We start from the raw sequence: 23405 nt of genomic DNA on the forward strand, positions 1-23405 counted from the left end.
TGCTGCTTGGCCTGCTGTGTTCATCCAGCCCTGCACCTTGTTGTCTCGGATTCTCCAGCATCTGCAGTTCCTACTATCTCTGCTGTATTGTTGGAGGTGCTTTTCGGATGAGATGTTAAATCAACACTTTGTCATCCACCTGAGGGAGCAGACAAAGGTTCCCACAGCGCTTCTTCGAAGAGGAGCCAGACGGTTCTCCCTGGTGTCCTCAATAAACATCATCAGTAAAAGATATTACCTGGTTATTTTCTCACTGGTATGTGAAAATTGGCTGCCATTCTTCCCTCATTGCAATAATGCCACTTGGTGTACAGTTCTTTGGTTATGTCCTGAAGTTGTGAAAGATGCTATTTAAATGTAATTTGCTCTTTTATCAGTCAACTTAGACACGTAATGAATCAGATGCCTCTCTCTCTGTATATTTTGGTGTTAAACCAGTTGATGAATTTATCAACTCAGCCATTGGGAAACAGCAGATTTTAAAACTAGTTGTCAAAGCCAGTGAATAGATCCTTCCTGTGGAGAACTGCCACAATGTGAATAACTTTAAACAGACACAGAATGCTGAAATAAGAACAAAAATGAGACAATAAAATCCTTTAAAAAAAGGGAGATAAGGTGAAGTAGAAAATTAGGGTCCTCAAAATGAAATTCTTAAATCAAAAGGATCAACGTAGAACAATTTAAATTCACACACTGTTTGATGTAAACTAAACATGAATGAGGCAAACAGAACTGACTTCTCTTCAGAAAGAAAAGATTAGCACATCAGTATCTCAGCATCAGAAAAGCTTGTGATAATTGGAGAGACATGTGCCGAACGCAGGTAGGTGGGGTTAAAATTGTTACAGAGATAGTAGGAACTGCCGATGCTGGAGGATCCGAGATAACATTTTTTTTCTGAAGTAGGGTCTCGACCCGAAACGTCAGCTTTCCTGCTCCTCTGATGCTGCTTGGCCTGCTGTGTTCATCCAGCTCTACACCTTGTTATCGCAGGTAGGCGGGACTAGTTTAGTTTGGGATTATGGTCGGCATGGACTGGTTGAGTCTGTGCTGTTTGACTCTGAGTCTATGACTCTAATCCAGACAGATTTAGGGAGAAGAAAAATAAAACAAAAAAAGTGACACATGGAAAACAGAAGAGACAGGAGCAGATCCTTCCTCAGTTCTAAACAAGATTCACACAACAGCTTGTACCTCTATAAAGCCTTTAATAAAATATCCTAAGGCACTTAATTCACAGAGGCATTAAAAAACATGATCGGAGAACAAGCTGATGAGCAGATGACCAAAGCCCCGGTCAAAAAGGCAGGTTTAAAGTAAAAATTGAAAGAACATAAGAACAGGAGAACATAAGAACTAGGAGCAGGAGTAGGCCATCTGGCCCCTCGAGCCTGCCCCGCAATTTAATGAGATCATGGCTGATCTTTTTGAGATTCAGCTCCACTTATCCGCCCACTCACCATAACCCTTAATTCCTTTACTGTTCAAAAATTTATCTAGCCTTGCCTTAAACACATTCAGCGAGGTAGCTTCAACCGCTTCACTGGGCAGGGAATTCCACAGATTCACAACCCTTTGGGTGAAGAAGTTCCTCCTGACCTCAGTCCTACATCTGTTTCCCTTTATTTTGAGGCGATGCCCTCTAGTCCTAGTTTCACCTGCTAGCGGAAACAACCTCCCTGCCTCCACCTTATCTATTCCCTTCATAATCTTACATGTTTCTATAAGATCTCCCCTCATTCTTCAGAATTCCAATTAGTATAATCCCAGTCTACTCAGTCTCTCCTCATAATCCAACCCTCTCAACTCTGGAATCAACCAAGTGAATCTCCTCTGCACCCCCTCCAGTGCTAGTATATCTCTTCTCAAGTAAGGAGACCAAAACTGCACACAGTACTCCAGGTGTGGCCTCACCAGGACCCTATGCAGCTGCAGCATAGCCTCCCTGTTTTTAAACTTCATCCCTCGAGCAATGGCAGACAAAATTCCTTTTGCCTTTTAAACCACCTGCTGCACCTGCGATCCTACTTTTAGCGATTCATGCACAAAGACACCCAAGTCCCTCTGCACAGCAGCGTGCTGCAATTTTTTGCCATTTAAAACAGTCCATTTTCCTGTTATTCCTACCAAAATGGATGACCTCACACTTGTCAACATTGTACTCCATCTGCCAGACCTTTGCCCACTCACTTAGACTATCTATACCCCTCTGCAGACTTTCAGTGTCTTCTGCACACTTTGCTCTACCACCTACCTTAGTGTCAGCTGCAAATTTTGACACACCACACTTCGTCCCCAACTCCAAATCATCAATGTAAATTGTAAACAATTGCGGTCCCAACACTGATCCCTGAGGCAAACCACTAGCCACTGACCGCCAACCAGATAAACACCCATTTACCACGACTCTTTGCTTTCTACTGGTCAACCAATCCTCTATCCATGCCAATACATTACCTGTAATACCGTGCAACTTTATCTAATGTAGCAGCCTTTGGTATGGCACCTTGTCAAATGCCTTCTGGAAATCCAGATACACCACATCCACAGGTTTACCGCTGTCCACCATGCAAGTAATGTCCTCAAAAAATTCCACCAAATTAGTTAAACATGACCTACCCTTCATGAACCCATGCTGGGTGTTCCCAATGGGACAATTTATGTCCAGATGTCTTACTATTTCTTCCTTAATGATAGATTCAAGTATTTTCCCCACTACCTAAGTTAAGCTAACCGGCCTATAGTTACCCGCTTTTTGTCTACTTCCTTTTTTAAGGAGTGGCATCACATTGGTTGTTTTCCAATCTGTGGGAACCACCCCAGACTCCAGTGAATTTTGGTAAATAATTACTAGTGCATTTGCTATTTCCCCCATCACCTCTTAGTACCCTGGGATGCATTTCATCAGGGCCAGGAGACTTGTCTACCTTTAGCCCCCATTAGCTTGCCCAGCACTGCCTCTTTAGTGATAATGATAGTTTCTAGGTCGTCACCTGCTATAACCTTCTTGCCATTAGTTTTCCACGTTATTTGTGTCTTCCACTGTGAAGACCGACACGAAATAACTGTTTAATGTCTCGGCTATTTCCTCATTCCCAGTTATTAAATTGGCCTTCTCATCCTCTGAAGGACCAATGTTTACCTTTGCCACTCTTTTACGACTTACATATTTATGGAAACTTTTGCTGCCTGTTTTTATATTCTGAGCTAGTTTACTCTCATAATCTATCTTACTTTTCTTTATAACCTTTTTTGTGGCTTTCTGTTGGCCTTTAAAGATTTCCCAGTCTGCTAGTTTCCCACTACTCTTTGCGTTTTTGTATGTGTGTTTTTTCAATCTGATACTTTCCTTTATTTCCTTAGACATCCATGGCTGGCTCTCTCTTTTCCTACAGTTCTTCCTTATCACTGGAATATACTTCTGCTGAGCACTGTGAAAAATTGTTTTGAAAGTCCTCCACTGTTCCTCAATTGACCCCATGAAGTTTTTGCTCCCATTCTACCTTACCTAACTCCTCCCTCATTCCTTCATAGTCTCCTTCGTTTAAGCACAGGACATAGGTACTGGATTTAACCTTCTCATGCTCCATCAGTATTTTAAATTCGACCATACTGTGATTGCTCCTTCCGAGAGGATCCCTAACTGTGAGATCATTAATTATTCCTGTCTCATTACACAGGACTAGATCTAGAATAGCTTGCTCCCTCGTAGGTTCCATTACATATTGTTCAGGAAATTATCGCGGATGCATTCAATGAACCCCTCCTCAAGGCTGCCATGACTGACCTGGTTTGACCAATCGATATGTAGATTAAAATCCCCCATGATAATTGCTGTACCATTTTTACATGCATTAGCTATTTCTAGGTTTATTGCCCGCCCCACCACAATGTCATTATTTGGTGGCCTATAGACCACACCTATCAGTGACTTCTTCTCCCTGCTATTCCTAATTTCCACCCAAATGGATTCAACGTTTTGTTCAGTAAAACCGATATCATCTCACTACCGCCCTGATATCATCCTTAAAAATCAGAGCAACACCACCTCCCTTACCTTCCTGTCCGTCCTTCCGAACAGTTTGATACCCCTGGATATTTAATTCCCAGTCATGACCATCCTGTAAGCATGTCTCTGTAACGGCCACTAAATCATACCCATTTGCCATGATTTGCACCGTCAGCTCATCCACCTTGCGCATTCAGATAAAGTGCCCTTATGCCAGTTTTTGCACCTTCTTTTTGGGTCCTATTACTTCCATTACTAACAGCTCTTGAGTTCTCCTGCCCTTTAACTTTTTTCCTAATTTTCAATGGAGTCGAAGCTTCCTCGTCACCTGCTAACCTGCTGCTTTGCCTTACATTAATTGTTATTCTCCCTCTACGCTCACTTCTCCCTTCCCCACTACTTACTAGTTTAAAGTCCTATTAACCACCCTATTTACCCTTTTCGCCAGAACACTGGACCCGGCCCTGTTCAGGTGGAGTCCATCCCAGTGGTATAGATCCCTCCTGTCCCAGAACTGATGCTAGTGCCCCATGAAAAGGAAACCCTCTTTCCCACACCACTCTTTTAGCCATGTGTTTACTTCCCTGATCCTCGCTCCCTATGCCAATTTGCACGTGACTTGGGCAGCAATCCAGGGATTATGATCCTTGAAGACCCGTTTTTTTAAATTTTGTTCCTAGCTTTTCATAATCCTGAAACAAGTCGTTTTTCCTAGTCCTGCCTATGTTGTTGGTACCTACGTGGACCACAACAACTGAATCCTCCCCCTCCCTCTCTAGTATCCTCTCAAGGCGGTCAGAGATGTCTCGCACCCTGGCACCAGGCAAGCAACACACCATGCGGGATTCTCTATCCTGCTTGCAAAGGATACTGTCTATCCCCCTGATGTTGGAATCCCCTACAACTACAATCTGTCTTTTTGCTCCCCGGTCTTGAATGGCCTCCTGGACCATGGTGCCATGGTCAGTTGACTCATCCTTCCTGCAGCCCTGTTCCTCATCCACGCAGGGAGCAAGTGCCTCATACCTGTGGGACAATGTCAAGGGCTGCAGCTCCTGTGTTCCTGTCTGCAGGGTCTCTCTACCTGCCTCACTCGCAGTCACACACAGCTGTCCCTGCCTGCCGATCGAATTAACATTAGTTAATCTACCAGGTGTGACTGCCTCCTGGAACACAGCATCCAGGTATTTCTCCCCCTCCCGGATGTGCCTTAGTGTTTGGAGTTCGGATTCCAGCTCATCAATTTTGAGCCGGAGCTCCTCAAGCAGCCAACACTTGCTGCAGATGTCATCACTGCCGTTCTCAATGGGATCAGCTAGCTCCCACATCATACAGCTACAACACATCACCTGGCCTGCCATCTCTACTTAGTTAATTATTTAAAATTAATTAGTTTTTTTTTAAAGTTTCGCCGTGTTCTCTGCACCAGTCAGTTTACTCCGTTATATACTCAAACAAACTCCGGCTTTGCCTTCCGACCCACTCCCAGAGGATTTGGCGTCTAGGTGACCACCCCGAAAGATAACGAAGAGATGAGGGAAAAAAAATGCAAAGAGCTTACCTGCTCACCACACTTAGTCGTCATTATTAGGTTAGAGGAAGTGGAAGGGTGGGAGACACTACGCGTGTAGTGTCTCGGGTATTAGTTAACTCCCAAATTTATCGGGTGGAAGCTTACCTTTCCAGGCTGCCCTTGCACTTTCTCCCAGACTGATGTTAAGGGCAAGATACAGGCATAGATAGAGGACTGGCAGAAGGCCTTTTTCAGGAAGGCAGTTGGTGACTAGTGGAGTTCTGCAGGGGTCAATGTTGGGACCATAACTATTCATGTTATCCATTAAAGATCTGGATGATGGAACTAAGGGCTGTTTGCAGAATACACAAAAGATAGCTGGAGGGACAGGTAGTGCTGAGGAGGCAGGAAGACTGCAGAAGAGCATGGGCAGACTAGAAGATTGGGCAAACAAAGTGGCAGATGGAAGACAATGTGAGAAACATTTAGGTTACACACTCTGGGAGGAAGAGGAGAAATGTTGACTATTTTCTAAATCGAGAAAGGCTTCGGAAATCTGAAGCACAAAGCCATTTTTTAGGAGTCCTAGTTCAGGATTCTCTTAAGGTTAACATGCAGGTTCAGTTGGCAGTTGGAAGGCAAATGCAATGTTAGTATTCATTTTGAGACAGATAGAGTACAAGTACAGAGATATGCTGTTGAGACTCTACAAGGCTCTGGTCAGACTATATTTGGAATATCGAGAGCTGTTTTGGGCTCCATATCCGAGGAAGGGTGTACTGGCCTTGGAGGCATCCAGAGTAGGTTTAACAAAAGAATCCTGGGGTTGAAGGGCTTGTCATACACGGGGCAGTTGAAGATTTTAGGTTTGTACTCCATGGAGTTTAGAAGGATGAAGGGTTATCTCTGAAGCTTACAGAATACCGAAGGGCCTGGATAGAGTGGATGTTAGAATTTGTTTCCACTAGTACGAGAGACTAGGGCCAGAGGACACAGCTTCCAACTGAAGGCACAACCCTTTAGAACTGAGATGAGGAGGAATTTCTTCAGCCAGAGGGTGGTGAATCTGTGGAACTCATTGCCACGGAAGGCTGTGGAGGCCAAGTCACTGACTGTCTTTAAGAAAGGTATAGTTAGGTTCTTGATTACTAAGGGGATCAAAGACAGGAGAATGGGGTTGAGAAACATATCAGCCATGATTGAATGGTGGAGGAGATCTGATGGGCCAAACGGCCTAATTTTGCTTTTATATCTTATCGCCTACTGGTGCCTTGTCATCTTAAAAGTATCATATGTCTATTTAGGACTACTGCTGTATTAATTTTGGACTGTTCCAGTGACAGAGTTCCCTCCTCTGTCATCATGGGCTGGGCAGCATCTTCCTCCTTTGTAAAGACAGATGCAAAGAATTCATTTAACACCTCAGCCATGCCCCCTGCCTCCATGTGTAAATCCCTTTTTGGTCTGTAATCAGCCTGATTTCTCCTTTAACCACTTTTACTATTTACATGTCTTTGGAAGTCTTAGGAATTAATTCCCATTGTTAGCTGCTAGTCTTTTCTCATAATTCCACTTTGAGTCCATTATTTGCTTTTTCATCTCTTCCCCTAAAATCTTCGGTATTTCTCTTGGTTCTCAATTGTATTTTCTACTTTACATCTGTCATAAGCATGTTTGTTTCTTTTTATTGTTAATTTCCAATCACTTTGTCATCAGACAACTCTGGATTTGTTTGGCCTATCTTTCCCATTTGAGGCAACATACCTGGACTATCGCGAATCGTCTACTCCTTAAGGCAGCCCATTGTTCAGTTACTGTTTTCTTGTGAGTCCCTTGTTCCAGTCAAACCTGCCCAACTCTGTTCTTGACCCAATGAAGTCAGCTCTCCGCCAATGGTTTCTTACTCCAATTTTTATTCTCCATCAACATCCTGAACCTTACGATAGTGGTTATTCTATCTTCTAAATGTTCCCCCACTGACACTTGCCGCCTCTTGCAGTACTAGTATTCCAGTCTATAATTGGAGCTGTCCATTTAGCTTTTGGTGGTGTATGATGGTAGATTTGAAAGAGAAAAAGGGACAAATGCTACTAATGCCAAGCCTCATGGGAGCCAAGAAGGAATGCTGGATAATGAGTGGTTTGGTGGGAATAGGGTTGAGACACCAGCTGGTTCATCAGATGGGCTTGAAGAAGATAGGAGGGAGGATAGGTGAGAAAGCGGAGACATTCGTTTGCCTGCTCTACTGATGCAGATATACAGCCCTGTCACATTGCTTCAATGTATTTTCCCATTTAACTAGAAAATGAGTCACTTAACCTGATAACGGGAAAGGATTTAAACTAAACAAGGGGAAGTAGAGAACTGAATGGTAAGTGGAAACTACCATTTGCTGCTCTTTAAGTCTTGGTTTCACGGAGGGGAGGAAGCAATGGGTGAAGACAGACAATGGAACAGCACCCCAACACGAGTCAGCATTTTCTGAAGGGAGGGGGGGTAAAAAAAAACAAAACAGGGGCATGCCATTCTGCTCAAGTCAGTTTGATTATTCCATTGGACAGTTGGTGATCTATACTACAACTCCCCTTAGTCACTCTTTCTCCATATCCCTGATCCAGCAAAATTCCACCCAATTTAAACTTTGACTAAAAACATCCAACATATCCTATTGCTATTTTCCCTGCACACAAAGCTTTGTAGTTCCCTCCCTAAACTGCTTTGCTTTTTTCTTCTCTTTAGATGCTCAAGGCCTACCTCTTGCTCATTCTTTTGGTCTTGTATCCGATTATTGCACGTTTGTGTGAGCTCTTGTGAGGTACCTTGCAACATTTTATTATGTTTAAAGCATTATTAGAATAATAAATGTACGATGAAACTATAGACTGTGGATATTCACGCTTACACACTCGATTTGATCCTCCTTCACTTCATGCACAATAATATGAATCATCCCAGCTCACCTTGTAGCCACCTGACCTGAGTGGCTGGCCCATATCCCTTTTCATTCTTGGCTGCTATCCTAAAGATTATAGCAGGCTTTGTGGTTGTATCGATGTGTGCATTTGCTAGGTTTGATGAAGACACGAGACAGCTGGGTACAGGCCCACAGTAAACACGGACAAAGAGCAGATGGGAAGTCCCTGCAGGTTTGGGATCTGCTGCCTGTGACCCTGGAAGTGCCAGATATACTGAGTATTCAATGATGGTGCCAGAAGTAACAGCAGGAGGTTCCCAGGAGAGCTGTGCACCTTCAGCAACCTACAAAATAAAATTTATCTGAATTCATTAATCGTGTTAAACTAAATTCTGAATTATTTTCAAAAACTCCCTAATATAAACACAAAACAATACAGTATAATCAGGTATTGATCTGGCTCAGAGTCCAAATAACACTATCAACTGATTTGCACACATGATCTGCCACAGTTATTAGGCTGCTAATCAAATACTTTAAACAGTAATTAATAAACTGCTCAATCTCTTGCACTAATACTCTGCTTAGAATGCTAGTGTTCTTAACACTTGTGGTATAAGCAGTGATCAAATGAAGTCAGCGGTGAACATCATTGGGAGTCAGGTGTTTTGAATTCATTCACACAACGTACACAACACTGGCTAGGTGAGCATTTAAAAAATTCATTTGTTGAATGTAGGCATCACTGGCTGGTAAGCATTTATTGTTTGTTCGTAGATACCCTTGTGAAGGTGGTAGGGAGCTGCTTTCCTGAACCGTTGCAGTTCATTAGCTGTAGGTAGACCCACCATGTTAGTAGGGAGGAAATTCCAGGATTCTGACCCAACGACACTGAAGGAACAGCACTATATTTTTAAGTTAGGATAGTTAGTGGCTTGGAGGGAAACTTGTCTAAGGATCTTTGGTGTATTTCTGCACTATGTCATGTTGATAGTGAACACTGCTGCTATTGAGGGTCAGTGCAGGAGGGAGTGGATCTTTGTGGATTTGGTGCCAATCAAGTGGGCTGCTTTGTCCTGGATAGTGACAAGCTTCTTGAGTGTTGTTGGAGCTGCAACCTCCCGGCCCCCGCAAGTGGGGAGTATTCCATCTCACACCTGATTTGTACCTTGTAGATGGTGGACAGGCTTTGGGGAGTGAGGAGGTGAGTTATTCACTACTGTATTCCTAGCCTCTGACCCACTCTTGTAGCCACTTTTTATGTGGCAAGTCCAGTTGAGTTTCTGGTCAACGGTAACCCCAAGGATGTTGATATAGTGGGGGAATTCAGTGATGCTAAGTCCGTTTATTGCTCATCCCTTACTGCCCTCAGGAAGGTGGTGGTGAATTGCCTTGAGAACTGAGGAGCTTAACTGCCCTCTGAAATTACGTAGCAATGATCAACCATATTACCGACAGCCTGGAGTCACACATAGGCCTGAATAGACATGGATGATAAATCTCCCTCCCCTAAAATAAAATTTTTGAACTGGATACCTCTGGATTAATGAATTTAAGTTCAAATTCAGGAACTCGAACACATAATCCCAGGATAGTATTAAGGGAGAGATTTGAAAGTGGCATCTTTCAAATGGAACACTAAAAACTTTGCACATTCAAGAAACCCCATGGCACTAATCAAAACCAGAGGAATTCTTTTAGTGCACTGCACTCATCCATGCCACTGCCATCTACAATGCACCCAGCCCCTGTCTCCCAATACTGTCCAAAGTAGTTGAAATGCTGAATCTTTCTCCTGTTACCTGTGGAATGTTGTTCTGTATAAACTAGCTGATGCATTAGTGGCAGAGTCATTCTTTTGCAGACAAAGTAATGTGTGCTTGGAAAATACACAACGTTGCAAATGATGAAATACAACTTTTTTAAAAATGGTTTGAAGGTTTCAAATTATCATCTTTTGCTGGTTTTGAACTGCTCACCGTCAACCATTAAATTTCTAAGATTACATGGTCTGAAAATGATAACACTTTCGTAAATCTGCTTGCACAATCTGTATTGACTGTTCTTGATCAAATCACTCCTGGTTCAGTAAATATTCAGCAACAGGGGTTTGGTTGGTGGCCAAATAGCAAGAAAGAAGCAGCAGGCTTAAGCCAGATTATAGTTGCTATCTGGCTAAGTGTCTCTGGGTTGGGGGGGGGGGGCGCGGGTTGCGCGGGGGCAGGGCAAATGGAATTGGTTGAGGGATTACTAGAGAAGGCTCCCAACCTGATCCACCACCCTTTGCTGGGAATGCACAAACTGACATCTCATTTGGATAAGATTGGACCCAGTTGTGATGCCACCCACAGTCAAATAACCCATTGATAAAGCTGACTGCATTAAAATAGGTGCATTTTGGGGAAAATGGGGTTGAATATAAATGAAAGATAAAAGGCCAGCCCAAGTTTTAGCACCAGCAGTGTTTGCTAACGGCAACAGAGATAGCATGACAGCTCAGTCAACCAACAGGGAGAAGAGATATAGACTCAGACAACTCTGCTCATCACAGGTACAAAAACATCAGGGAAATTTCAGGAATCTGCAAAATCCAAGTCTGAAGGTGTCTGGGCCCAATAGTAAAGTGTCTGGAATGATGTTTAAAACAACCATAGAGGAAAATGTAGCACCATCCAGGATAAACCAAGTGCAAGGCCCTCAAACCATGAGCTATTTTCAATTATTCAGTGGCCATTCTGGTTAGAGGTCATAGGTCAAAATTCAGATTTGAGTTGGGATTTAAAATGATCACTTGCCTTGCTGATCTTGATGGCAGATGGTGCACCTGGGAATCCTGGCATGCAGGTCTTAAAAGCTGAGACTTCACTGAATGGGCCCCGTCCACAAGCATTTATGCCAGCAACTCTGAATTTATAAGCAGTGCCTGGATCCAGTTTCACAGACTTTAGATTGCTGTGGTCAGGGATGTTATCCCCACTGCCATCCTGTGGGGAACAAAAAACCTCACTGAATGAGCCTCTAAATTGACTTCACTTGTACCCACAATTGTAAGGTCCCAATTGCACAAAATGTACACCAACAGAAATAGGCTATTCAATCCAATTGGTCTCTGCTGGCATTGTCAGTTCAGATTACACAATCAAGTTTGCAGTATGGGTCAAACCAACAACTTTCTTACATGAAAAGCACAAATGATAGCAACTGAGTTTTAGCTGACAAGTTAATTATGTGACAGTCAAAATGAATAAAAAGCTTAGTTTTAAAGTGCCATGATGCAGAAGAATTTATTACCCTATTAATAATCCATGTAAAAGACTGCACTTTTGAACCAGTGCTTCAAGATGAGCAGGACTGAGAATAAATACACTTTTCTTATCTATCACAATTTAATTAGCCACAACAATGGAATACAAGGTGCAAAAGCTCAACTGTCCTTTCAGATAAGAACCGAACTGACAGCTTATACTTATTGGGAAATTATAAATAGCGCAGGGCACATTACTCAAGAAGAGAAGACTGAAGAATGTACTAATACGCGTAATAACATGAATTGGGCAAATAGCAGTGTGAGCTATTGTAACTAGTTCTAAATGAGTTTTCCCCGTAGTCAGTGAAAGATTCCTTCACCTTCAAAGACTATACAAGACCTACACAGTGAAAGTAATAGCATGCCCTCACGCTTTTTTGACATTCAATGGTATGTTGATAAATTGGCAAAGAAGCCATTAACATTCATCCAAACCACTATATCATGGCAATGGCAACTGGTGCCTGACTTATGCTCAAACTAATGAATTCAGCAACTCGAAAGGTGGAGCTCAGTTTCAGTGACATCATGTACATCCAAATAGGTGGTGTTGCCATGGGATATCCTATAGGCCCAGCTTTTGCTAATGGCTTTGTTGGTTACCATGAGAAGCACATCCTCAGTGGAAAATCACCAATCTCTTACACTTCTCATTTTTCCAACATGTATGTGACACTTTTAAGATATTTCAATCTAAAGCTGCAAAGTATTTCTTTACACAGCTTAATAAACTCCATCCTGCACTCCACTGAAACAGAACAATCAAATGAGCTCCCCTTCATCTACGTACTACCGCCATCAACCGAAAGGCCATGTTCACTGGTCAATGTATACTTTGGGATTCCTACAGTCCCACACACTACAAGATCAATCTTGCTGGCAACCTTGTGATTGGATTCTAGCCAGCTGTTCATTGTATATACATGATGCAGAGATAGTTGTGATACGCCGTATTTCGCAGGACGACAGATATCCTGATCAAATCACCACTCATTATATATCACAAACACTCATGGAAATGTCGACATCCAGTATTTTTGGCCTTGAAATGGTGCCCAGTCTACCTCAGATTGCTCTGCAAGAGGAAGGTGTCTTAAAAATTTGAAAAACAATAGCTGAAGCTAGCTATCTCACATTGCTCCAATGCAGTAAATTCACTAGTGATCTCTCCACTAACAGGATGCTACCGTCAAGTCAGAAAGACATTTTGCCTACCACTCCAATAAGTGCCATGCTTTATGCGTTCCAGTGCTAGTGGGATGTATGTAGGTCATATGTCCCCATGACTGGCAAGCCATATGAAACAACACGTCCACTGACCAGTCAGCATGCTGCCAGGTGCAAATGTGTTTAGCCAGCCTGTTTTTGCAAGCCTCAAGAAAGTATAACCACCATTTGATGTGATTCCGCTACTGGAAATCATTTATTAGAATAATATGGACTGTGCCAAAAGTTACACCGGCAACAAATTTAAAATCATCAGCTGGGCCAGTAGTACGATGCATGCTACAAGCTAAATATATAAATATTCAGGACTCGCTTTTATGTATGCAAAAGGAATTGAACATACAACATAGCACAGGAATAGGCCCTTCAGACCACCAAGCCTGCACAGATTCCTAATCTTAATTTAGACCCTCTACTTATTGCCCATACTCTGTTTCTACCCTTCTGTTCGCCTCCCATTCACATGTCTATAAAGATACGCCTTAAATGGTGCTAATGGCAATGCATCCCAGGCATCCACTACCCGCTGTGTAAAATTTTTCCCATACTTCTTCCCTAATCTTTTCTTCTCTCACCTTGAGCCTGTGCCTGCTTATAGCTGACCTTTTCACCCTGGGAAAAACCTCTGACCAGTAAATTGCACATTTTAAAAAAACAAGTGTCCAGAGACAGCCTAAGTCTGCTGCATCCCTATTCAGAATCTGTCTCTTTGGTTTGAAAATTAAGATTGATGTTAACTTTCTTGCTGTAGTAGCTCCTTGCTGATAGAGGCCTAACCAATCAACACCCTCTTCTCATTTTGTATAAAATGATGTTCTAAGTCTTTTTTAAGTCCTAGTTCTGATGAGTACAAGATAAAAAACTTCATCTTCTAGTCTCCTTTTACCAAAAGTTTATTTTCTGTACTATTATTTAATAAGGCATCGTCTTAACAGCTGCAACTGCGAGTGCTCACAGTTCCAGACCCAAGACACAATCACGCAGGCTGTCTTACACAAAGGCTGCATTGCCATGTGCAGGAAAATGCAAAATTCTGAGCTTTTCCAGTAATTTCTATTTTTGTTGCACAATTCTGGGTTCAGCAGCAGGGACTGAGGACTCAGTATAGAGGTTTATGCATATGGTGTTGGAAAGGACTGTGAATGCTGGGAAGAGTGAAGGAGGATCTGAGAGGCTTTTTCCCACCCTTCCCCAGCTCCCATCATCCCTCTCCAGGGACACATATGCAGCCATCTCCTTCCCCACCTCCCTCCCAACCTGCTTCAATGCACGGAAGTGAATTTAAACAGCGCATAATACACAAGCGCCAGTGTCAGCAAACGCTGCCTACTTATAAACCTAACTGAAAATCTGACTCGGGAGTGGCCTATTAGTGTTCTGTAAAATTCTACATAATTTGCAGCAGTTACATTATAAAAGGCAAATCTTTTTTGATCGAGTAAGTAGCAGATTCCAAAATAAGAAACTAAATTACGGCACTGAAACATCATGGATAAGATGGGAGAAATTAAATAAGCTAAATGCAATCAATCACCTTTTCCAAAAATCAATAAAACACCTTATTCGAGAACAGATTCATCTACCTGCCCCCTCCTTACTCCAGATTGTCAAGAGCAGGTATATATTGTGTAGTGTTGTGCAGTTTTTCCAGATTTCAGTAAATGGGGACACTGCAAAGCCTACAGCTCAGGCTGCACTCATTCCTCTACCCTCCCAAGCACATTTGGTTTACATAAGAATAGCCAGTTGGTGGCGGTACTGGGGAAGGGAATAGATAATGGTGGGAAACTGGTGCCCATTGAACCATACACTTAAAAAAGTCTAAGTTTTTTTTAGGAGATCGGCAAGGGGGATAAAAGATAATTTTAAACTATGAAATCTTTCAGTACGTAGAGGATTGACATTATTTAAAGGACAAATTTAAAAAGGGCGTGGTCATTCTCAATAATAGAACTTGCATACATATCTTACCTCTTCTCCTTGGGAGCCCTCTGCAGGCAAGAAATAGGAAACCACCACTGTGCTCAGCGTTTTGAATACACCAACATCATACCACTGATTGGGTTCCTTCCTGGTTGTTGGTTTTGGCTGGGTATTAGGAGACGCATCATGTTTCTGAAGAATTGTATTAAAAAATATCCATCAACCAAAAAAGTAAACAGCTCTACATTTCCATATGAGAGTTGGAGAACAAAACGGGGCAAACCAGCATTAATCAGAAAGAAACACTGCAGATGAATGCTGACAAGGGGCAAAAAACCTGGAATGTTGATCTTTCAGCTTTATGGAGGCTGGCAGATTTGTGCATTTCCAAAAATTTCTGTTTTAAAAAGTACACAGACATAAGGTGGCAAGAATTCTCTCCTTCTACAACTTGAACTTATTCAGCACTTCTAACTCAGTAAAATATCCTGAAATCTGACACATCTTAGAATCATAGAATTCCTACAGCATTGAAGCAGGCCATTCGGTCCATTGGGTCCATACCAACCCTCCGAAGAGCATCCCACCCAAACCCACATCCCCCCCATCCTATCACCCTGCATTTACCATGGCTAATCCACCTAACCTGGACATCTTTGGACTGTGGGAGGAAACCAGAGCACCCAGAAGAAACCCATGCAGACACAGGGAGAATGCATGTATGGAGTTTGCACAGTCGCTCCAGGGTGAAATTGAACTCTGGTCCCTCATGCTGTGAGGCAACATTACTAACCACTGAGCTACCATGCTCCAAATCTTCTTTGGGAGTTTGCTGAATAACAGACTCCATACTTTCTAGCTTCGCTACATTAGGATTACACCAGTCTAGAAATTACTTGCACGCTTCATCACATCTCCCAGCCATGTTCCTTCATTCTGTTGATCTATTAGCATCATTTTTTTTATAGGTAACATTCCAATGAAATTTCCTTGACTGTTAATAACTTGGTGGCAACTGCCTTGAGGTATTATTCCAAACCAATTGTTGGCAAAGCTCAAACAGGAATTATATGGTATCCTCTAGCTTGTGCTAGATTGTCTCCAGCATTAGAGTGCACACCTAGGGTGGAACTTTAGCATTATGATCGTGAATTTCAACTGTTTTGCCTTCAGCTCTCCAAATTCTGTTCTGCAACACTGACGTTGCAACAAATTTTAAGCCTCACCATACTATGTAATTACTCTAATGTTGAAATAAATTATTGGAATAACACATCCATAGAGTGCTAGGCCCATAAAATCTTTATAAAGTAAAATTAGGTGCCTGTTTATTTTGGAAAATATGCCAACATTTACTACAATAACATGACGTACCTAGGGATAAATAACCAGCTCTGTATGTTGCTGTTAGTTGAAGATGGGGTTGATCGCAAGTTCACAGAGCTGCTTGTTTTTTGGGTAAGGTTAGAGGACCTGATCCACAGAACAGGCAGACAGGTCCCTGGTAAAATGAAACTCTCTAAAATAGCAACATTAGTACAAAATGACAGGTGGTCATTGTAGAGAAAAGGTTGGCAATCAACAGCAACTCTGTGTTCAGATTGTATCTTGATCAATATTTCTGCACAAATCAATACCACTAAAACATACTAACTGATCAATCAAACCTGGAGGAGTGTGGGATTTTGCTATGCAAAAAAGTGGTTCTCAGATGCCTTTAAACTACACTGAAATACAGTGAATAATCTGGAGCAAATTAAGTGTTTTACTTTTTTGGTTTACTGTTTAGTGGGGTTGGGAGACAGAGGATGAGAGGAAGGAGAAAGAAATGTTATATGTTGCCATTCAACAGCAAATTTCACTTAAAATACACAAGATGCAAGTAGTCCAACTTTAAAATCCAATCTCAACTTCAGAGAATCATCTTCCAACTTATTTTTTGTATACAATACTAGTTTTGGGTAGCTGGCAGAATTCTCACGACATGGCAACTTTTCAGCCCATGCTTACCCTTAGTGAATGAAATGAAATGGAGAAATGGAACGCCTTCCTATTACAGTGGGGCAACATATCAAGTTATCTCCAGTAAGGATTATCCCAATTGAACACAGAAGATAGTTTTGCTGCTCCATCTCAGCCAAATCTTCAAGAGGCACCCATGCAATATCAACAGGACATATCCTTGTTAGATTTCAGAAAAAGACAGAATTGGAGTCAGATTTTGACTGTAAATCCTACAGGTACTGTGGAAACACCGAAGGACTGCTCAAATCAGCAGAAAGAGATGTCAATTCTATCAATCTCTACTCGGAATTTACTACCCAAAGTCAAAAACACCCTGACTCAGAATTCCTATCATTAACTGTGAGGAGCTCAGATGTTTACATATTGTAATAACGCATGATATAAATGCAAATCCTTATTTAAAATTAACGTTGCTGACTTTCATTTTGCTCACCTTGGAATTTCCAAGACTAGTTGTATAATCCAACCTACAACTTAGAAGGAAGGCAACAACATCAAACTACCCATCTTTACAGGAGTACTCACCGACGCAGGTAGGCCAATTCCATTGGCTACTTGGGCTAAAGCTGTAGCTGCCTGTGTTTTCATTGGACTAGAGTTTTGGTTGGTTGTTGATGTCAGGAGAGAAGTGTATGGTGCCAATCCTAGTTTGCAATAAAAGGAAAGGACTGGTCAGTTTTACCATATTTCCATCACAGTGAGAAATTTCAAAATCCCTGCATTCCAATATTATGCCATATCCTTTTAATATTCTCAACCAATCAACAACGGCAATTCAGATAATTGAAGGAAACGTTTGCCTGACAAGAAGCTCATATTTATTGCACTGACTAGTTGACAGTTGTGTTGAGCTGAGACAACCAGTAACGTCAAGACAAAAGTTGAGGAGTAACTCAATCATTGGTAATTAGATGATTGCTAATAAATAAGATGAATAAGTGGAAAAATAATAAACTGGAGAGAAAAGGTGGGAATAAATAATTTACCCTCAGGACAATAGGCCACTGCAGCAGCAAAGGAGGGTGGGCCAGCATGGAGCAATTAGTCAGGAAGGGCAGACGGGGAAACAAAAACATCAAGGTAACAACAACACAACAGGAGCAATCCTGCTTCATTAAAATAAAAAATATATTTTTATCATCAAATTCGTAAGTTTGCAGAGTACACAAACATTTGTGGCGTTGTGGATGGCAAGGAAGGTTGTCAAACGACACAGCAGGATATAGATCAGTTGGAAGGTTGGGCAGAGCAATGGCAGCTGGAGTTTAATCTGGACAAGTGTAAGGTCAAATGCAGGAAGAAAGTAAACTGTAAATGGCAGGACACAGGAGCAATGATATTCAGAAGGACTCTTGGGTGAGGATCCACCTCCCCCTCTCTCCCTATTTCAGAATCCCCTTCCCTTCCCCCATTTCTGAAGAAGGGTCTAGACCCAAAACGTCAGCTTTCCTGCTCCTCTGATGCTGCTTGGCCTGCTGTGTTCATCCAGCTCTACACCTTGTTATATCAGATTCTCCAGCATCGGCAGTTCCTACTATCTCGATAATATACATGAGCCAAGAGGTAACTTTTTGTTTAGTGTATTTTAAAAATAAGTACCTGCAAGTTAATACACTACTTTGGATACTTGACCATCAAATCAATTGGATTTTCCTACCTACTACTGTTAATACTATGGCACCAGAGACTGGACTAATAACCCAAAACTGACGAAGTGACACTGCACCATGACACCTTGTGAAACTGCACTTAAAGATAACACCAAGATTAGGTAAGAAGTCACCACAAAAGCTGCTAGATTGATATAACAACCCAACTAGTTCACTGATGTGCTGTCGGGAAGCTGTCATCTCCTACCTAGACTGATGATGTTGAACTGCTCATTTAAGATGGACCAGGAGTACAAAGCTCCAACAAGCCACTTGATTAAACAACAACACAGAATGCCATAGTGTCACACTCGTGGGCTTACCATCATCGCACACATCCTGTGAACATCCTGCATTATACAGCACCTTTAACATAGTGAGATGTTCAGAGGCATTTCACAGTAATGGAAATCTCTCAGAATTTGAGAACAAGTCAAACAATGAGATGTCAGGGAAGCTCACAAACGTTTGGCCAGAAGTAGGTGTTAAGGAATGTTTGAAAGGAAAGAGAGCGAGGTAGAGATACCAAGAAAGTTTCAGAGCTTAGGTCCTAACTACACAAGGCACAAACATCATTGGTGGAACAATGAAAAATATTGGGGGCCCTCGGAGATCACAGTTGGAGGATTGCAGTGGTCAGAGAGTCATTAGGCTGCAGATTAGAGATAATTCACAGCATAAGGCTATGAAGAAATCTGCAAAGCAGAGTGAGAATTCCAAACAATACTAATGCCAATTCAGATCAGTGATCATAGGGATGATAAGTAAAGTGAGTTAGAACTAGAACAAGTGAGCTTTGAATGAAAAGCTGACAAGGAAGAAAATGGTATTTCAGAATACACACCTGTGGTCTTCAGAATAGGTATCTGAACACTTGAAACCGTACTGGGTAGTTCCTGTGGCCCATTGGTCTCAGAGGTAGAATCATTGAGACTATCTGCTGGAGCTAGAGCTTCTGCTGGTCGGGAGGGCTGGTTGCTTTCTGCTGCTTGTTGCTGGCGTGCTCTTTCTATGTCCTGCTGCGCAAGTTCAGCCAATGGTACGACGGACTGCAGAGACACCAATGTCTGCAGTGCCTGCTGTGACAGCTGTGCTGGTTGCATTGTTGCTAACTCCGCTGCTGAGGTATCCATGGTCTCTTCCCTTGCTGTATTGTAAATCAAAGGGAGCAGAAACGGTTTAAAACTAGTGCAGTGTTATTAATAGTTAGTCAAGAGTAGATTGAAGAGCACAAAGAATGGTTAATTATTCAACAGAACTACAAATGTCAGTTTATTAAAAAAAAATTTTAAAAGATATGCTTGGTAGGCATAGTGTAGTTATGTATTATTTAAGTAATCCAGAGGCCTGATGACTGGTGTGGAAAGATGAATTCAAATACTATCATGGTACCTGAGAAATTTAATCTCAAAATTAATTCCTCAGTTCTGAAGGAGGGTCTCATAGAGACTTATAAAATTCAAACAGGACTGGACAGGATTGATGCAGGGAGGATGTTCCCGATGGTCGGTGTGTGAAGAGCCAGGGGTCACAGTAGGAGAATTTGGGGTAGACAATTTAGGATGGAAACGAGGAGACATTTCTTCACCCAAAGAGTGGTGAGCCTGCGGAATTCATTACCACAGGAAGTAATTGATGCCAAAACACAATGTATTCAAGGAGGCGACTAGATACAGCACTTGGGGCGAATGGGATCAAAGGTTATGGGGAGAAAGCAGGATTAGGCTATTGAGTTGGACGGTCAGCCATGAAAGTGAAGGCGGCGGAGCAGGCTTGAAGGGCCAAATGGCCTCCTCCTGCCATTATCTTCTATGTTTTTATGTCTCTGGACCTGAAATGTTAACTCTGCTTTCTCTCTACAGATGTTGCCATTTCTGCTGAGTTTCTCCAGCAATTTCTGTTTTTGTTTCAGATTTCCAGCATCTGCAGGTCTTTGGATTTTTATAGACATACATATGTTTGTTGGATAAGGGGATCAAGGCACATGGAGTAAAGGAGTGTAAACGGAATTAATATACAGGCCATAACCAAATTGCATGGGAGGTCAGAGAGGCCTAATGGCTTTCTACTTATGTCCTGATTGATGACTGAATTGCTGAGGTGATCATAATAATGCCCAATCCTGGAAATCTGTTGTCCAGTGGCACTTAATGCTCACATCAAGCATATAATATTTACGAAAAGGATGATTATGAATTTAGTTTAGCTTGAAGCCATTTTTGAGGACACGTTCCACTTAGAGTCATAGAGTTGTACAGCCTGGAAACAGACCCTTCAGTCCAACTCATCCATGCCAATCAGATATCCTAAATATCCCATTTGCCAGCATTTGGCCCATATCCCTCTAAATCCTTCCTATTAATGTACCCATTCAGATGTCTTAATTGTACCAGCCATTACCACCTCCTCTGGAAACTCATTCCATATATACACCACACATTGAAAAAGTTGCCCCTCAGGTCCCTTTCAGATCTATCTAAACCTATGCCCTCTAGTTTTGGATTCCATCACCCCAGGGAAAAGATCTGGCTATTCAGATTTTATTAATCTCTATAAGGTCACCCCTCAGCCTCTGATGCTCCAGGGAAAATAGCCCCAGCCTAGTCAGCCTCTCCCAATAGCTCAAACTTTCCAACCCCAGCAACATCCTTGTAAAGCTTTTCTGAATTCTTTCAAGTTTAACAACATCTTTCCTATAGCAGGGAGACCAGAATTGAATGTGGTATTCCAAATGTGGCCTAACCAATGTCCTGTACAGCCACAGTATGACATCCTAACTCCTAAACTCAACTATACTGACCAATAAAAGGCAAGCATACCAAATGTCTTCTTCACTATCCTATTGACCTGCGATTCCACTTTCAATGAACTACGTACCTGCACCCCTAGGTCTCTGTTCTGCAACACATCCCAGGACTCTACCATTAAGTGTATAAGTCCTGACTTGATTTGCCTTACCAAAATGCAACACCTCACATTTATCCAAATTAAACTGCATCTGCCACTCCTCGGCCCATCAGATCAAGGTGCCGTTGTACACCGAGATAGCCTTATTCACTGTCCACTATACCAAAAATTTTGGTGTAATCTACAAATTTACTAATCATACCTCCTATATTCACATCCAAATCATTTTTGTAAATGACAAAAACCAGTGGATCCAGCAGTGATGCTTGTTGCACACTGCTGGTCACTGGCCTCCAGTATGAAAAACAACTTTCCTCCACCAGTCCGTCTCCTACCTTCAAGCTAATTTTGTACCCATCAGCTAGCTCTCCTTGGATTCCACGTGATCTAACTTGCTAACCAGTCTACTGTGCAGAACCTTGTTGAATGCCTTGCCGAAGTCCATATAGACAACGTCCACCGCTCTGCCTTCAGCAATTTTGTCACTCCTTCATAAAACTCATTCAAGTTTGTAAGGCAACATTTCCCACACACAAAGCCACGTTGATCAGTCCTTGCCTTTCCAAATACATGCAAATCCTGTCCCTCAGATTCACTTCCAACAACTTACTCACCACTGATGTCAGGTTCACCAATCTATAGTTCCCTGGCTTTTCCTTACCACCTTTCTTAAATAATGGCTACATATTAGCTAACCTCTGGTCTTTCAGCTTCTCACCAGTGGCTATTGAGGATACAAATATCTCAGCAAGGGGCCCAGCAATCACTTCCTGAGCCTCCCACAAAGTTCTGGATACACCTGATCAGGACCTGGGGATTTACCCACTTTTATGCATTTTAAGATGTCAAGCAACATCACCTCTGTAATATGTACACTTTTCAAGATATTATTATTTACTTCTCCAAGTTCTCTCGCTTTCACATCCTTCTCCACAGTCAATATTGACGTGAAATTCTTGTTTAATATCTCACCCATCTCCTGTGGTTAGACACACAGACAGGCTTGTTGATCATTAAAGTACCCTATTCTCTCCCTTGTTACTCATTTGTCCTTCATATATTTGTAGAATCTCTTTGGATTCTCCTTAACCTTATACGCCAAAGCTATCTCCTTTTTGCCCTCCTCCATTCCCTTTTGAGTATACTCCTACTGCTCCAATACTTCTCTAGGGATTGACTCGATCCCACCTGTCTATACCTGTCACATGCCTCTGTTTTTCCTCTTATCCAGAGCCTCAATTTCTGTAGGCATCCAGCATCTGCGTCTGGATTCGTTATCTCATTTTGAAGACTTCTCAATTGCCAACTGTCCCTTTACCTGTGAATAGCCTCTCCCAATCAACTTTTGAAAGTTCTTGCCTAAAAACCTTCAAAACTGGCATTACTTCAATTCAGATTTTAGATCAGGTTTATTCTTTTCCATAACTATTTTAAAACTGATAGAATTATGATTATTGGCTCCATAGTGCTCCCCCACTGACATGTCAGTCACTAGCTCTGCCTTATTTCCCAGGAGAAGGTCAAGTTTTGCTCCTCTAGTAGGTACACCCACATACTGACTAAGAAAATTTTCATGTACACGCTTAAATTCCTCTCCTTCCAAGCCCTTAACACTATGACAGTCCCAGTCTACTTTGGAAAGTTAAAATCCCTTACCATTATGGATTTCAGTAAAGCGTTTGATAAGGTTCCCCATGGTAGGCTATTGCAGAAAATACGGAGGCATGGGATTGAGGGTGATTTAGCGGTTTGGATCAGAAATTGGCTAGCTGTGAGAAGACAGAGGGTGGTGGTTGATGGGAAATGTTCATCCTGGAGTTCAGTTACTAGTGGTGTACCTCAAGGATCTATTTTGGGGCCACTGCTGTTTGTCATTTTTATAAATGACCTGGATGAGGGCGTAGAAGGATGGGTTAGTAAATTTGCGG

At 42.1% G+C, this 23405-nt stretch overlaps 1 protein-coding gene across 1 annotated transcript in view; it reads right to left on the reverse strand.

Moving 5' to 3' along the window:
* Positions 1–8471: 8471 nt before the first annotated feature.
* Positions 8472–23405, reverse strand: part of LOC109917918 (host cell factor 1-like) — a 95896-nt gene continuing 80962 nt past the window's right edge. The window contains exons 20-24 of the mRNA XM_048606667.1: positions 19415–19717; positions 17447–17565; positions 14945–15088; positions 11235–11423; positions 8472–8783 (exon numbers count right to left, since the gene is read on the reverse strand). Coding sequence (XP_048462624.1) covers positions 8472–8783; positions 11235–11423; positions 14945–15088; positions 17447–17565; positions 19415–19717 — 1067 coding nt within the window. The remainder of the gene's footprint in view (positions 8784–11234; positions 11424–14944; positions 15089–17446; positions 17566–19414; positions 19718–23405) is intronic.

Source organism: Rhincodon typus, chromosome 16 (assembly GCF_021869965.1).
Source record: "Rhincodon typus isolate 14 chromosome 16, sRhiTyp1.1, whole genome shotgun sequence".
NCBI classification, from domain to species: domain Eukaryota; kingdom Metazoa; phylum Chordata; class Chondrichthyes; order Orectolobiformes; family Rhincodontidae; genus Rhincodon; species Rhincodon typus.